This window comes from Labeo rohita, chromosome 9, assembly GCF_022985175.1.
Source record: "Labeo rohita strain BAU-BD-2019 chromosome 9, IGBB_LRoh.1.0, whole genome shotgun sequence".
NCBI classification, from domain to species: Eukaryota; Metazoa; Chordata; class Actinopteri; order Cypriniformes; family Cyprinidae; genus Labeo; species Labeo rohita.
In genome coordinates, this window is record NC_066877.1 from 40,283,861 (window position 1) to 40,299,818 (window position 15,958).

The following is a 15,958-nucleotide window of genomic DNA, read 5'->3' on the forward strand; positions in this document are numbered from 1 at the left end:
TTCCTGCACAGTATGAAAGAGTATGGAATTTGATTTCAGTATTTTCCAAGTCTGTGAAAGTATGGGGGAAAAATGCTGTAAAGAAAAATAATTGTTTCTGAACTATGGCCCCTTTTCTGTTTTCTGAAATATTACATTGAAAATTTTAGTAACAGTTAAAGAATCTAATTTGGGTCCCGCATTATATTAGGTGTCTCTAAAAAATTGTCAGGTGCAATGTACCGATTGTGTTTATGTTGAATTGCTAAACACTTGCTGTAGAGTAGAAGTAGGGTCAACAGTGTATTAACAAGACAGTATTTTCACATAGAAGTACAATGTAAAAACATGTATGTACACAATATATGCATTGCATCAAATGATACATTTAAATATAAGTACATCGTAGTTAAGGACACTTAAGTGGGTCCCAAATTTGTATGTCTTGTAATTTATTAAAACAAACATTCAAATTGAACTTTTCTTCAGGCTTGTTTGTAGTGTTGTCAAAATACCAGTATAACAGTACAAAGTCAGTACAGAAATTGTACATATGTAGTTAATGATACCGGTGGTTCTTCAGGACTGGCAGCTGTTTCCAAACAGTCCTGTTTGTATTTGTGCTCAGGAAAGAGCATCAAATGTTCCTCTTTACGTGAGCTGAGCGTTGTAGCAAACTACAGACATGTTTGTTGAGCATGTGAACGCAAAGACCAGTCAGATGTGTTTAAGGGGTTTTCATTTAGTGCTTTGGAGTTCTGTACAGTTGTGAATCCTTTCATTATAACAAAACAAAAACCTTCAATAGTTCCAACAGTTTTTTTTATATGGTACAGAGAACTGTGAAGTTTTACTGGCATTGGTAGACTTCTTATATTTTGGTACTGTGATAACACTATTTGTAGTATTGTGAGAGTATTAAACTGTGAATTCAATATTGTGAATTTGAACCAGTAATCATTGGCTACACACTAATAATTTATTTTCCCCTATAAAATGTGAGTCTGGGAAAGTCTAGAATTTTGAAATGGAAATTGTGTATGAAACCTGAGCATATAGTCATCAGGACTGACTAGAATCAACACAGACCAGCAGATCTGACATATTTCTGTCAAACAGTTCTATCTGTTTGTGACTGAAACCACAGTTTCTTCATCACTATGCTCATGGTGTTAAAAAAGGCTTACCTATCACTAAAAACCTTTTCCGTATCATCTTTGAAAGTAAGTGTGGTTACACTTTATTTTAAGGTGTTTATGTCAACTACATGTATCTACTATATGGTTAAGGTTTGGCTTAGGGTTACTTGCATGTAATTATGCATAATTAATTGTTACTATAATAGTAAGTACATTTAACATGTAATAGACACCTTAACATAAAGTATTACCAACAGTGTTTGTGAAACATTCTAACATGAAAGGAACCCGTCAGACGTATGCGTCCACAGCGTGAGATGCTTTGGGAAGTTTGCTGGACTTCAGATTTGCCCTGTCAGGGATGGGTGACAGCGGAGGACTGTATGTCTTCTGGTTTGGTTCAGAGAGACTTGAGGAAGGATTGTGATATGACATCTCTTCAGTCTTGGAGCTGAAATCAGAAACATCTAATAATGATCACATTCAGTGGCAGCACATCTGTAGAAAATTCACCAACACAAGGGCAAGCAGAAAGCAAACAATTCCTGTTCCTCAATTCATGAAAATGTGCATTTGTACAACATATTAAGTACAAAAAAAAATAAAAATAAATAATAATATAACAAGCATTCCCTGTGGAACACAAAATGCCAAGTTGGATCAAACACACTTTCTTGATTACAAACCAGTTTGGCGTCCTTTCCATGAATGTTGAATTCCACACCTTTGTCAACAGGGTGAATCTCGAGGAACATGCTTGTTAAATAGTTGTGAATTATATCTTTGATTATAACGATTTTTTGATTGCAGTGATATTTAATTAATAGTTTCACTGATACCTAGATTGGCAGCCCTCCTTCCCTGAAGTGATGCTGTAAACAAACCCTCCGACCACGAGGAGAGCAGAGCCGCCCCATCCCACAAACAGAGCCAATCCCGGTTCAAACCTGACGCACAAGAAAGATCCAATTTCAAACCTTAATCAGATATCAAGTATGCATTTCACATTTTTTCCCCTTCTGTATTGCGATATTCACTTTTTTGCTTTGTAATTCGGATCCATGAACTCTGAAATAACCTTGTGGGCATACCAGCTGTAGGCAAGCATGCCACAGAGACCTACAACAGAGACACAAGTCAAGCTTACATGCAAATACTACAACATACTGGAAGATACTGGACAAGGGCAAGTATTTACCTGATAACAAGTAATTCATCCCTGCAGCAAAGGTAATTCTTGCATTCAAAATTTCAGACCCTCCGAGTTTTGTGCACTTCATCCCCACCAAAGCCAGAACGGAGCCGAAGAATCCCAGAATTATGGAGGTGATGACGAGAGATCGGCACAGGTGAATGTATGCTGGTGAAAGATCAACACAACAATAGTCACATTCTGTTAAGTGACGTTTATTTGTACGGTCCCTTTTTACAATGAAAAATGTATTCAAAGCATTACAGTTATTGGTAAGACTTCAGAATAACAGTCCATCATTAATAGGTCAGCAGGAAGTAATGCAGGAGCAATGAGTACAGTACTATTAGTCTCATTAAGTGCTGTTAAATAACTATGGGAATTCTAATGAATTACTAATCACACATTAACGTGTCTGAGACTTGAGAAATTGTTGGTTTTACTGTGAACATGCCCTGATAGCACACGTACATCATGGAGACGTCTATTTGACATTTGCAAGACGTATGTTGTGGAGTGTTTACTCATCTGCAGTATGTCTATAGGATGTTTCCTATCAGATGTCAAATTGATGTCTATTAGATGTCTTTAAGATGTTTATGATTTAGAATGTATGTAAAACTGACATCTTACAGATGTCTGCCAGATGTTTGTGCACAGCAGATGCTTTCCAGATCAAGTGATCTTTAACAGACATCTTACAGACATACATGTGCTATGATAAAATCCGTCACTAATTACTCAAGCGTTGCTCATAGGAACAACTCATACATCATGGAGACGTCTATTTGACATCTGCAAGACGTATGTTGTAGAGTGTTTGCTCATCTGCAATATGTCTATAGGCCCTTTCCTATCAGATGTCAAACAGACATCTATTAGATGTCTTTAAGATGTTTATGATTTTGAATGTATGTAAAACTGACAAATGTCTGTCAGATGTTTGTACAAAGCAGATGCTTTCCAGATCAGGTGATCTTTAACAGACATCTTGCAGACATACGTGTGCTATCTGGGTAGGTGTTATGCCTATAATGCAGTATGAGCAACCAAACATACCAAGGAGATTTAAACATTAGTCAATTTCTAATTAAAAATGTAAGCAAGTCTCAAGAATCAAGGTTAAATACTCTTATATAGTTAAGTGAAGTCACAAATTTGAACAGGAGTGTGAAGCACATGATTACAGCAACAGTTTTCAAACCCTGAGATCATTCAGCTCTCTACTAATGAAATGATGATCTGAATCAGGCGTGATTCAGTGAACATATTACCCATGTGTATGTGCAGTAGAGTTTTATACATGTATTAGATATAAAAAGACCAAAACAATGGTTTGACATTTTAGTTTAATTACTTGTGATTGGTACAAAATGTCAATGTTTGTTTCATGTCTTCCCCTCAGGCACTAATAGTGCAAAAGATTTAATGTTTGTGTTTACACAGGAATTGACTTCCAAACATAAATCCACTCTGAGACATTATTTACTGGAATGAAGTAACTTTCTAGTAATACTCACTCTGCAAAGCCAGCAGGGAGGGAAACTCTTTGCAGTCAGTAACACCAGTGGAGTCAGACAGACAGTCTTTCCAGAGGTTGGAGAAATAGTGTCCAGATGTCAGAACTAAACTGTCCACTTCAGAATAAGCCCAATAATTCGTTGGCATCGTGGAACAAACCAAGATCCACCCGCAAACGGATGCTACAAAGCACCCTATTTCGGTGTACATTATTACCGTTCTGTAATGCATGCTGAGATGAGCCTGATGCAGTTAAAGATGGTCTTCGAAAGCAGAACTCAGCGAGAGGACAGATGCACCTTCCTCAAACTGTGCTAGACAGATCTAGTGCTTTCACAGGCTCTTTGGGTGGAGGACAATGTTTGTGGTGTCATCAGTGCCACTCTCACATACTGTTTATTATATACATAAAGCTTAGAACAACCCGTATTACATGGTTTTACATTTAAAAATGTCACCTCATACACAAAACCGGTAACAGAAAAAGCAGCTTTAGAGAGCCTTTAAGGTTATGGCTATAATGCCTTAGTGCTTTACCATATAGAGTGAGTTTTGGTGGTCCTCTGGATTTAGATCTAGTTATATTGTATTTAAAGTGTGGACTACCACATCAGTCTCACAGTGACTTAAAAACACAAGCATTCAAAGTAAATAAAAGATTTCAATATTGGTCGGATTTGTTTTAAAATGAAGAGTAAGTGATTTTCAGTAAGTATTATTGAAACCATGATTATTGTCACAGGTGAAAAGCCTCATGCCTGAGTGTGCAAAAGTGATTAAGAGATTTAGGTCAGTTTAGATTACAGAAAGGAGCACTATATTATGGTGTCATTTCTCACTGTAGTTGAAAATATGTAAATGCAGAATTGGATCAATGGCTGAAATTACTGAAACCAATGAGGCCATAATTTACCTTTTTTATTACATTTGAAAAAAAAAGAATTGCCATGTAGCAGAACAGATTTTACTGTAGCATTTTCTTTACTGGATGCAATGTCACAGAGCATTTCTAAGGTTTGTAAAGTTCACACAAATGTGTCTCTGGCAGATATTTTCTCTTCAGTGGCCTGTGACAACCTGGAGATGCGAGAGCTGCTTGATTGGCTGCGAAGTATCGATTGTCTTGAGGGTGCGTAGTATGCAGAAGTGTACAGTGTTTTACTCGCTGTCCGCTTGGTGTATGATGAAGGGGCACCTGCTGTTCTTGCTGCAAATGGAGTCAACTTTCTACAAAAAAAGAATTGTAGATTAATTGTAGATTGCTATACATTTTTGTAAGTTTTACTCTAACAGTGCAGAATATTTACCTGGTTGAGATGATTGTCACAGCATATAAAACAGATCCAAGAATTATAAAGGAACATCCAACCAGTCCAAAGAATATTGGAGTTCCTAACCCATACCTGCACAAAAGAGTAGTAGAACAGAAAAACTGCACAAAAGTAATAATGGCAATGAATAATAATAATAATAATAAATAGAACATTAACATATTTTGTACATTTACGGCGTCTGAATAATTAGCTCATTATACTGTATTTTGCATTTTGATCATCTACACCTGCATCCACTCAGCTCACTCATTAAGGACTCTACTTAATCTTGTAAAAGGACCCTGCAGATCACTCTGCAACTAGGAAAACATATCTTGGATTTGCTCCTTATCACTGACTGAGATCAATCTTCTGCTTATTCACATATGGTACCTGTCGGATTTGACTGCATGTTCTGTCACTTTTATTGTTCTTCAGTCTCAACTCTCATTAAAATGACAATAAAGTAATACCCAAACACCAGTGTTCAGTCACTCAGTGCCTCTTGCTACTCCACACCCTATGGAGAATTCAGAGCATCCCTTGCAAATTGGTTCATCCCACCTGTCCACAGCAGAACATCAACAGCGCCTCACGAATAACCTCCGCTTTTACTGTGGATCTGCCAGTCACATGTTGCCTGAATTCTCTGTCTGTGGTGAGAGTGAGCTTATTACAATATCACCCAGAGGCAATTTTTCCACTTAAAACTATGGTGACTGTGTCCTCTTCCCATATCTACCTCACTATTAAAGCCCTCATCAATTCTTTAAACTTTATCTCCCAGGTGCTCTGTCAACAACTCAACATCACCGAAATCCAGTACCCCCAGCCCAAGTCCATCTGCTCCACAGTAGGAAAGCCACTTGGAAGAGGCTTTATCACACACTAAACCCCTCCACTTACATTCAAGATTGGAGGCCTGCATTCAGAAAGAATTTCCTTGTTAGTGTTGGACGGGCCACCTCAGATCTCATCCTTGGTTGACCTTGGCTGATTCAACACTCCCCATCCTGTCCAGGTTCACAGGCAAAATATTTTCCTGGGGAGCTCATTGTTTTCATGACTGTCTTCAGTTACCTCATTGTTTCACTCCCTCACAACCAAGTTCCAGAGACCACTCCAACCATTGAAAGACCATCTCTCCTGTTCCTCCCGAATACAGCCAGTTGATGTGTTCTGTCCCACACACCCGCACGGCCACCACAACTACCACCTCATCACCTCTGGGACTGCGCTACCGACAGACTTCCATTAGCCTTCTTACAGCAAGGGAGAAATTATCCGCTGTCTTTGCCTGAACAACAAGCCATGGAAGACTATATCAATGATGCTTTGCAACAGAGCTATATTCACCCATCTACTTCATTGGCAGCATCCACGTTTTTCTTTGTGGCTGAGAAGGATGGGGGACTCCAGCCTTGCATAGATTACTGTACCCTTAATGATCACTGTTATCACTGTTAAATTCAAATAACCTATTCATTCCTTTAGTCCCAGCGGGAATGGAGAACTTGAGAAAAACAACAATATTCTCCAAATTCCAAACTGAATTGCCTATAATCTGATCCATGTCAGAGAAGTAGACGAGAGGAAGACTGCATTTATCACTCCCATGGGCTACTATGAATACAGGGTTATGCCATATGGGCTGGCCAGCTCATCTTCTGTGTTTCAAGGCTTTATGAATGAGGTCTTTAATGATTACATCCAGCATTTTGTGATTATTTATATATGTAGATGATATCTCAATCTACTTATCTTCCATGTCAGAAACATCTGCAACATGTTAATATTGTCTTCCAGTGCCTTCGCAGCATCAGCTGTACCTTAAAGCAGATAAGTGGTCCTTTCATCAGACATACATTAAGTTCTTGGGCTACCTCATCAATGTTGATGGCTTTCAGATGTATGACACCAAAATACATGCCATTCAAGCCTGGCCACAACCTACAATAGTCAAACAGTTGGAGTGGTTCCTTTGCTTTGCCAACTTCATCAAAGGTTTCAGTTCAATCGTTGCTCCTCTCATTTCTACTCTCAGAACCCAAGACCCTGCCATGGACTCTGGCTGCCAACCAGGTTTTCATCAAACTCAAAATAACCTTCACCCCTGCTCCTGTCCTTCACCATCCTGACTTACTGTATCATTTTGGAGGTGAATGCCTCTACCACAGGAGTGGGAGCAATACTGTCCCAGTGTCACGGTATGCTTCCCAAAGGTTCCTGTGTGCCATCTTCTCCCAAAAGCTCTCACCTGCGGGGGTCAACTATGTTATCTGTAACTGGGAGCTGTTGTCTATCAAGCTGGCAGTAGAGGAGTGGCAACACTGGATTGAGGGTTCCCATTTCCCCTGTTTTTTTTTCACGTTTTCAGTTCACTATCACATACTGTCCAGGGTCCAAAAACACTAAAGCAGATGCTTTGTCTCAAATGCAATCCCCTGACACTACAGCTGCTTCACCAGAGCCAATTCTTCCTCTCACAGTGATAATCAGCCCCATCCAGTGGGCCCTGGATGACCAGATCATGCAAGCATCTTCAACAGAACCAGCCCCACCTCTGTGCTGTCTAGACAAAATTGATGTCCCTTCCTCTGTTGTTAACTTCTGGACTCCCTTCACTCTTCCCTTAGGACTGCTCACCCTAGAATGTCCCACACCCTCTTGTTAACTCAGACCTGTTGCTGGTGGACCCATATGGCATGTGATGTTTGGCACTTCGTCCAAGGAAGCACTGTGTGCCATTGACAACATTCCTCTGTGACTCCCAGCTGGTAAACTTCTCTCTCTTCCCATTCCTGAGTGACCATGGTCACACCTGGTAGTACACTTTATCACAGACCTCCCTCTTTCAGATGGTCCTCTTGCATCCTGGTGGTTGTGAACCATTTCTCCAAGGCCTGCAAACTCATTCCATTACCTGGTTTATCCATGGCTTTCAAGACAGCAGAGACCCTATTCCACCAGGTTTTCCGGAACTTCGGCCTCCCGAAAGACATCTGTATCTGATTGCGATCCACAGTTTGTGTCCAGGCTATGGAAAGTCTTCTTTCGACTCCTTGTTGTGTTCATCAGCTTATCGTAGAAAGAGAGATAGAAAGATCCATGGCCTTCATTTATCAACAGTGCGTACAAACAAATGTGTGCATAACGAGTGCGTAAGAACAGTGTGAGATCTACCAACTTGTACTTATACGTAGAAATGTGTGTAAATATAAGCACAACTCTGAGCGTGCTTACGCAGAGAATCTAGTTGTATAATAGTGATACTACAGACAGAAAGTGCCGTTGCGTGTTTCCTGTGTCCTTTAACTGCAAATACTCAATTAATAATTTCATAGATCAAGCTAAACATTTGTATAATTGGTGTGAAAATCTATAAAAGACACTGCAAAAAAAGTCTTATCACTTAGAATTTTGTCTTGTTTAAAACTTGTCTAGAAATTCTTAAATTAAAAAGATGCATTTACTGGGGGAAAAAATATAAATGAAAGTGAATTTCACTTAAAACAAGTTAAACTATTTGCCAGTGGGGTAAGTGAAATCCTCTTAAAACACGGTTATTTTTCTTACCCCACTGGCAGATCATTTTACTTATTGTAAGCAAAATGCACTTAATATCTTAGTCTTTTTGCTTATCTAGTAAATATATTTTGATTTTTTTTTTTAGAATTTTTAGATATTTTGACTAGAAACAAGACAAAAATACTAAGATAAGCATTTTTGGTTTTTTTGTTTGTTTGTTTGCTTGTTTGTTTTGCCGTGCAGCTGGGAAGTAATTTGAAATGTAGCTTTAGTGTCATGGCTGACCTCGCTTTGCTGGAAAATTCAGCAAACCATGTGCTGCACAGAGAACGCATTTTCAGGGGCCACACTGAGCTGTTTAGTGAGAGCACTGAAGGACTTAGTCTGTGTCGCATACCATGATTTCGGTGAGGATATTACACATTCACGTGGTTTATAAAGGGAGGTGTTGTCACCATTATTGGAGGCGCTTCTGAATGCAAATGACCATGAACGTGAACAATTAAGAACATGTGGAATTTATCAACAGTGATTACTTACTGGTGTGCACAAGAACCGCGTATGCACATTTGATAAATATGGATTTTTATGTACTTGCACACATTCTAATTTTTATTTGTAGGACAAAATATAGAAACATTTTTTGCTCATTGTTGATAAATGAGGGCCCAGGAGGTTGGGCGCTTCCTATGCACTTACTTCCACAGCCTCGTAGAGTCACTTTCTTTCCTGGGCAGAGTAAGCCCAGAACTCACTCCACAAAACTCACTCCATTTTAGTGTATCATTGGATTCCAACCCCCTCTATTCCCATGGTCAGCAGGCTGATGTCCAGCACTCTGAACCACCTACTTGCCGACCCGGAGAGAAAGTCTGGCTCTCCACTAAAGACATCTGCCTTCACCTCCCCAGCTGCAAGTTAAGTCCTCATTACCTTGGCCCCTTCACAACCCCACAAAAATAACCCCAGTCATCTACAAGTTACAACTACCCTCACACAGGTGTATTAACCATATGGGCAACTGGGCAAGTGCCCAGGGCACCACATCCAGGTGGGGAACTATGCAAATAAATTTTCTCCAGTAAGACAAGTGATGCATTCTCAAATGTCTATCTAGCCATGGCCTATATACACTTTCACCAGAAGATACTGGTGACATACTGAACATACCAGAACATATAAGTTCCCTGAATGTTTTTTTCCCCTTTGTGAATCAGCAGATGCGTGATCAATTCATATATACTGCTGTGTTGTGTTGCGCAACTCATGTCTCTTCAACTGAAATGAAACTGCCTCACTCATGGATGTGTAAATCCACTCATTTGCAGCCCTTGGCAACCAAGAAAGGGCTTGCATTCTTGCTGGCATTGTTTTATGTACTTTTCAACAATCTTTGTTGTTATTGACTTCCAAATAGTTTCTAGTGGTTCCCAAAGGCTTGCTTTTGATTAAACTTCTGTGTGATCTGTCTGTGAATCCATTAAATCCCAACAATAATTATATTTTAGCATTAGAAACACTACTGTGACTAAAGAGCTTACACATACTGATGTGGATTAACTATTACAGAAACATAAAAAATTATTTTGGTAATCACCAATACTGTTAGTTTAGGACAGTTGGGTGGTGGTCTAATAAATTTGTTAAGCACTGTTATTGCAAACAAGATCATGCACTCGTTGCATTTCAGAAAACACCCTTTTTTACCTTTCTTTAAAGGGAGTAAAACAAATTAAAACACACTTTCTTTGTTTGCCATAGAATCTGAAGTGATTAACAGATTGGATTATTATTACTACTTGAGCTAACACTTAAAATGACTTTTACTGATGCAGCCTTCTGTTATTAGGTCAATTTATTAATGTGAAATTTAGCAAATAATAACAATAACAATAAAGCACATTTAATTTATTATTTATTTTTGTTTTATGTTTTTGTTATTTTATGTCTTTAAATGTAATTTCATAATTACTTCTGTTGTACTATAGAATAAACTTACAAGTATTTATGATAAAGTAAAATATATATTAATGTCATACCTACTGAAACTTGTCATGAAACTTGTCATGTATTTAAATGTATTTGTAATTACACATTTGTAGTTTTATTGTCTTATCATTTTTATTATATTGAAGTACCTAAAATGAACATTCAATGCAATTAATTGCACTTTTTTTCACAGGGGTTATCTGTTTAAAACACATGTTACTGAATATTATTATTATTATAATTACTTGTGGCCTCGTGGCTATGGGCCAATCACTGTGTTCACGTTCAGCATCACCACCTATACTGATACTGCGTCATTCAAAACATCTCTGTTTGGATAATAAATGTTTTAGTCATGTACCTTATAATACTTCTGTCAACAGTCGGTGACAAGGCAGCGCTGACGACCCTGTTTGTGTATAAACAATACGCCGCAAGCGCAGACACACCTGTGAGGACAAGAAAACAAAAGATTTAAAAATACATGTCGGTGAATACTGCTGAAACGTTCTGATACTCTGAGTTTAAAATATGATCCAAATGAGTACATCAGTGTCAGTCCACACTAGTATAAGAGGAACAATGCTGAGTTACGATCATCCACTTTCCTTGTATTAAATCTGTGTGTATATGTAGGTCAGATGTGTGTGGTTATATAAAGTATAAATACTGGATAAATGGTTTTGCTCACCACCAACAAAATGAAAAGCTACTCCAAAAAATAATACTCTGTCTTTGGTTTTCTCACTTCCACCAATGTAGGTGCAGTCCATCCCGATAAAGCAGAGCACAGCAGCGACAAACCCCAGACTCATGGCGATCAAAAGCAGGCCTCGGACACCCTGGACATATGCTATTTGAGAGATACAAGAGCTCAGAAAACTCAACCCATCCCGCACTGAGACAGTTCTGTGACAAAAGGGACGAGATGCAAGAGCACTTACGCGTGACAGCCCACAGCACATCGTATTCTCTGCAGTTAGTGATGGACGAGGTGTCCACCACACAGTCCTTCCACAGGTTTGACCAATACCACGTCGCCTTGATCATCCAGTTGCCACCTTTGCCACCCACATATAAGACTCTCCAGTAGTCCATGGCTACTGTGCAGCTCACAAAGAGCCAGCCAAAAGTAGAAATCAAGAATCCAAACACCTGTATTAGACTTTTCCTCATTTTCCTGTGATCTGAGCATATGGTCATTCTCACTCAAACATGCTTCATTCTTCAGCAGAGGAAACAGTTTGCAGTCTAAGCTCAGTCTGACAAACACCTGTTTGAGTTTAGGAAACAGAGGAAGGGCTATGTTGTGTTTGTACACACATCGTGATGCTGGTTTGCTATAAATATTATGATGTGTGTGTCTGACAGAGAAATATAGATGCAGTGCTACTTGAATTCAGCAGCACACGCAGCTGTTACACACTCTGTTGCAGACTGTTGTTGTATGTACCAATAATATATTGTAACAATTATAACTTTATATTCATATTTATTAAACATAAACAAAAAACACATTGTTCCTAATCACAATAATGACTGAGACTTGGCAATATAGGCTACACAATCTTCAATGTTAGAAATTTAGACAATATTTACACTCAAATCTTTACTGATGTGTCATTTCATTTGATAGTTTCCTGAAACATAATTCAGTCTGGCCTGCTTTGAACCTACTCAAAATCATGATCAGCTACCATATACTGCCTGGAATGAATAAGTCACCCAAACTGGTCTATCAACAGATGACATAATCTCATACAGCGCTGCGTAAACATTAATTAGATATGCCAGAGTCTTCAAGATAACTTTGAATGCAAATAATAATCCTGACCGAAACTTCAATCACAGCATCTGTACAAGTCATCTGAGCTGGCCATCCAAAGGCACTAAACGAGCTACTGAGAAATATTACACATCAGAGGGAGACGTGATTGAGACGTGAATGGCTGAAGTCAGCAGTGTGTGTTATACGTAGGCGTTTTTGTCAAAGTGTTGGGGAGTGCTGCTGTATTCAGGCGGAGGTCTCCTGGTGTGCGACGACTGACTCTGTGGCATCGGACGAGACGTTAAAGATGCTCCGCTGTTGACAAAAGCTCTTCTGTCCGATGGATACTGCGAACTGTTGAAAGGGATAAAATAATATAATCATCATCTGTTAATAATGTTAGGTGACCATAAATAATTCATAGTTTGGGTCAAAAACCAAATCAAACATTTCAATACAATTTTTTGGACCTTGTATCTTAGTGGGCATTTACATGACACACCATGCCTGAAAACAAACTTTCGAAAACGGGTTTCAAAGTGCAAGACAATTATGCCATCATCATATGCAAATTTGTAAAAACAAAAAAAAGACGTCATGCACATGCGTATTACATCTTCAGTCTGTAGCCACGTGCACGTAGTGAGCCTCATTCGTGAAACTTGCATAAATATATATGTAAATTTGAAGTTATTTGCTCGTAAAACAGACCTTTCTGAAAACTCTCCTCTGGAGTCACAAACACTTCTTAAACATCAGATTTGATAGTTAAAAGTGTATATGCTAATGATTTCCAAACATTCGTAAGTAGGCTGTGTGTGCACAGTCATTCACAATTCGCATAATCCTAGCCTGTGAATTACAACTGCGTAAATTACTCCCGTCTCAGGTTTGGCTCCAGTATATTGCATAAATGCAAAAAAGACTTATAGGCCATGTGCCCAACAATAAATATTCAATAAAGTGTGTCCACCAATGCATTTTTGGCAAGCTGAAAAAAAATGTCAGGTGCTCTTCTGCAAAAGAGCCGGTTGGTGGCGCTTGAGAACGCTTTGGTGGTACAGTGTTTTTCCAGCTGAGATGCTTTGATGATTTGAAATATCCACGGGAGTAATGCATTACAAGTATATTATTTTGAAGAACATTGCTGAATATAAAAATGCAGCAATATTTAATTCTCTATTGTTCGATCACTGTACAAGTAGGTTGGTCTAGTATTTGTCCCGCCCCTCCTCCACTGATTGGACGGCTGGGTAAAAAGCAACAGTGATGATTAATGGTTAAACACTTATCAAAAAAAAAGAGACAGGGCAAATTAACTTGTGAAGTATTATTATGATAGTGCAACAAAAAGTTTTAGAACGTTTTATGCAGCATTCACACTTGGTAGGGAGCAGGTGTACCAAGTCATATCTTGGTTTGTTCTGCTCGTGTTTCATAAATGAGGCCATGTGTTTCTCAGTGTTGCCAAGTCGAATCGGTCTACTTTCATATTGTTGCCATGGGTTGTTTTTCATGTCCATTGACGCGACCCCAATAAGGTAATATTTAGCCCCTGGAATGCTAATTTTACCAGATGAAGCCCACCACAAAACGTGTATTTTACCCCCTAAAACACAATTTTTACCAGGGGACCTCCCTTGAAACGTGATTGGGCTACTTTTGGGCTAGTTTGGAGTAACAATTTGGCGGGTTTTATTGTGAAAACCTGGCAACCCTGGTGTTTCTTTACAAAACGAAATCATAAACTACTGGCCTGGCATGCATAATACAGTGTTTTTTGTTGTTTTTACTGATCCATGTGAACAGGGACCATTTTGACAATGTTGTCACCGAGCTTTTCAATAATGCAAAGGAAAAACATGTGCATTTTTAGTACATCATTGTCATGTAATCATACTCATATTCAAATATTACAAATGTTTAGCCCTTTACTTGCTGATCATGCCATCAGACAGCGACAGGCAGAAAAGTGCCCCTCCCAGGATACACAGTGTCGATCCGGCCCAGCCGATGAACAAGGCGGCACCCAGTTCATACCTGACAAGAAGCACAGCATTTCATCAGCAACATCTTTACACTCACCTTCTGTCAGACAAAAGTTGGTGGGAAAAAAAATAGATATATACTTTTGCGCAACAAACATGGGGTCGAAAAACTCGGACGTGATCCTGTGAGCGTACAGAGAGCAGGCGCTCAGAGAACACAGACCTGCGAGGAACAATAGGCACAAGTTAGGGCAATACTGTGTCATTATATATATTCTAGTACAGCACTAGGCATTTCCAGCTGTGAATAATATTGTTGTTCATATGAGAGATGTATAACCCACCAGTAGAAATAAAGGTGAGGCCAGCCAAGCAGACGATTCTGGCTTTGGTTTGGTCAGGACCACCGATCTTAGTGCACTTCATGCCGATCAGAGCAAAGATCGATCCAAAGAAACCAAGACACACTGCAGCGATCATCAGTCCCCGACACACCTGAATATAACCTGATCAACAGCAAAAAACATGTGAAACAATAAACACTCTCAGTCACTTTATTATTCATTTTAGACGCGTTTATCAAAAGCACTGAAATGGCTGATTAATTAATTTATTTAAACTGATGAACAAGTAGTAGAGAACGAGCTCTTTCTCTGATGTCTGTCCTTGAGAGTCATGGAAAAGCAGACTGGTATCCACAAACATGCTTTTTTAACTATTGTCTGGGCAAATATTAGCTCACTAGTTAACCCACAAATGCTACTGAATGAATGGAAAACAGCCTCAAGATAACTGCATCTAATTTATTGCCCTCAGCTTTTTGAATAGTGCTAAACATTGACATGTTGGAAGGAAAAGAGTCACTGTTGTGAGTTTACAACTGCACAAGCGTCCAACTCTGTTGAGAGAATTATTCCTAGTAAAAATAATCTTGATGTGATGAAATTCAAGCCATATATGTCTTCTCAAATATTTCACATGTGTATCATTAAATAAATATTATATTAAAATATATTATATAATGATTAAAACATATACACAGTTGGGAAATGATGCCTAAAATTACTACTGAATTTATTACGTAGAATTGATTTATTACTACTGCATTAAACCATTATTAGCATGTGACAATGTGTCAGTATTTGGTGTCTTGGCAGCACTCAAGCTACGTGAAGAAAATCTGAAGATCATGTTCTCCAGCATGATCTAAGATGATTGAAAATCTGTCTAGATAAAACGATTTACTGACCGTCCAGTGCCAGCATTGAAGGGAAGTCTTTGCAGTTGGAGACTCCAGTTGAATCAGTCACACATGTTTTCCACAAGTTGGACCAGAAGGTGGCTGTGGTGATAACCGTGCCGTCGATCGAAGACACCTTCCAGTAGTCTGTAGGTAAGGTGGAGGACACCAGCACCCAACCCGAGGTAGTGAGTATGAACGCCAGTATCTCTCTTGCCATGTTACTCATTGTCCCTGTTAAGTTCTCCGTCACTCCTGTGGTTCTCCAGCTTATTGTCCAGGTTTAGTAAGTGCATTACAT

The 15,958-nt window shown here is 39.0% G+C and overlaps 3 protein-coding genes across 3 annotated transcripts; all 3 read right to left on the reverse strand.

The window, feature by feature from the left end:
- Positions 1–115: 115 nt before the first annotated feature.
- On the reverse strand, positions 116–4,139 carry LOC127170962 (claudin-10). Its single transcript, XM_051119335.1, has 5 exons — positions 3,831–4,139; positions 2,317–2,478; positions 2,156–2,237; positions 1,958–2,065; positions 116–1,569 (listed from the first exon to the last, which is right to left on the reverse strand). Exons 1-5 carry the CDS (start codon positions 4,060–4,062, stop codon positions 1,410–1,412), a joined length of 744 nt encoding a protein of 247 aa, XP_050975292.1. The 5' UTR covers positions 4,063–4,139; the 3' UTR covers positions 116–1,409.
- A 607-nt stretch (positions 4,140–4,746) lies between these two features.
- LOC127170961 (claudin-10) lies at positions 4,747–11,955 on the reverse strand. Its single transcript, XM_051119334.1, has 5 exons — positions 11,606–11,955; positions 11,353–11,514; positions 11,023–11,110; positions 5,139–5,234; positions 4,747–5,058 (listed from the first exon to the last, which is right to left on the reverse strand). Exons 1-5 carry the CDS (start codon positions 11,862–11,864, stop codon positions 4,857–4,859), a joined length of 807 nt encoding a protein of 268 aa, XP_050975291.1. The 5' UTR covers positions 11,865–11,955; the 3' UTR covers positions 4,747–4,856.
- A 192-nt stretch (positions 11,956–12,147) lies between these two features.
- Positions 12,148–15,958, reverse strand: cldn10b (claudin 10b). The gene is made up of 5 exons (XM_051119336.1): positions 15,667–15,958; positions 14,762–14,923; positions 14,559–14,640; positions 14,365–14,469; positions 12,148–12,783 (listed from the first exon to the last, which is right to left on the reverse strand). Exons 1-5 carry the CDS (start codon positions 15,884–15,886, stop codon positions 12,630–12,632), a joined length of 723 nt encoding a protein of 240 aa, XP_050975293.1. The 5' UTR covers positions 15,887–15,958; the 3' UTR covers positions 12,148–12,629.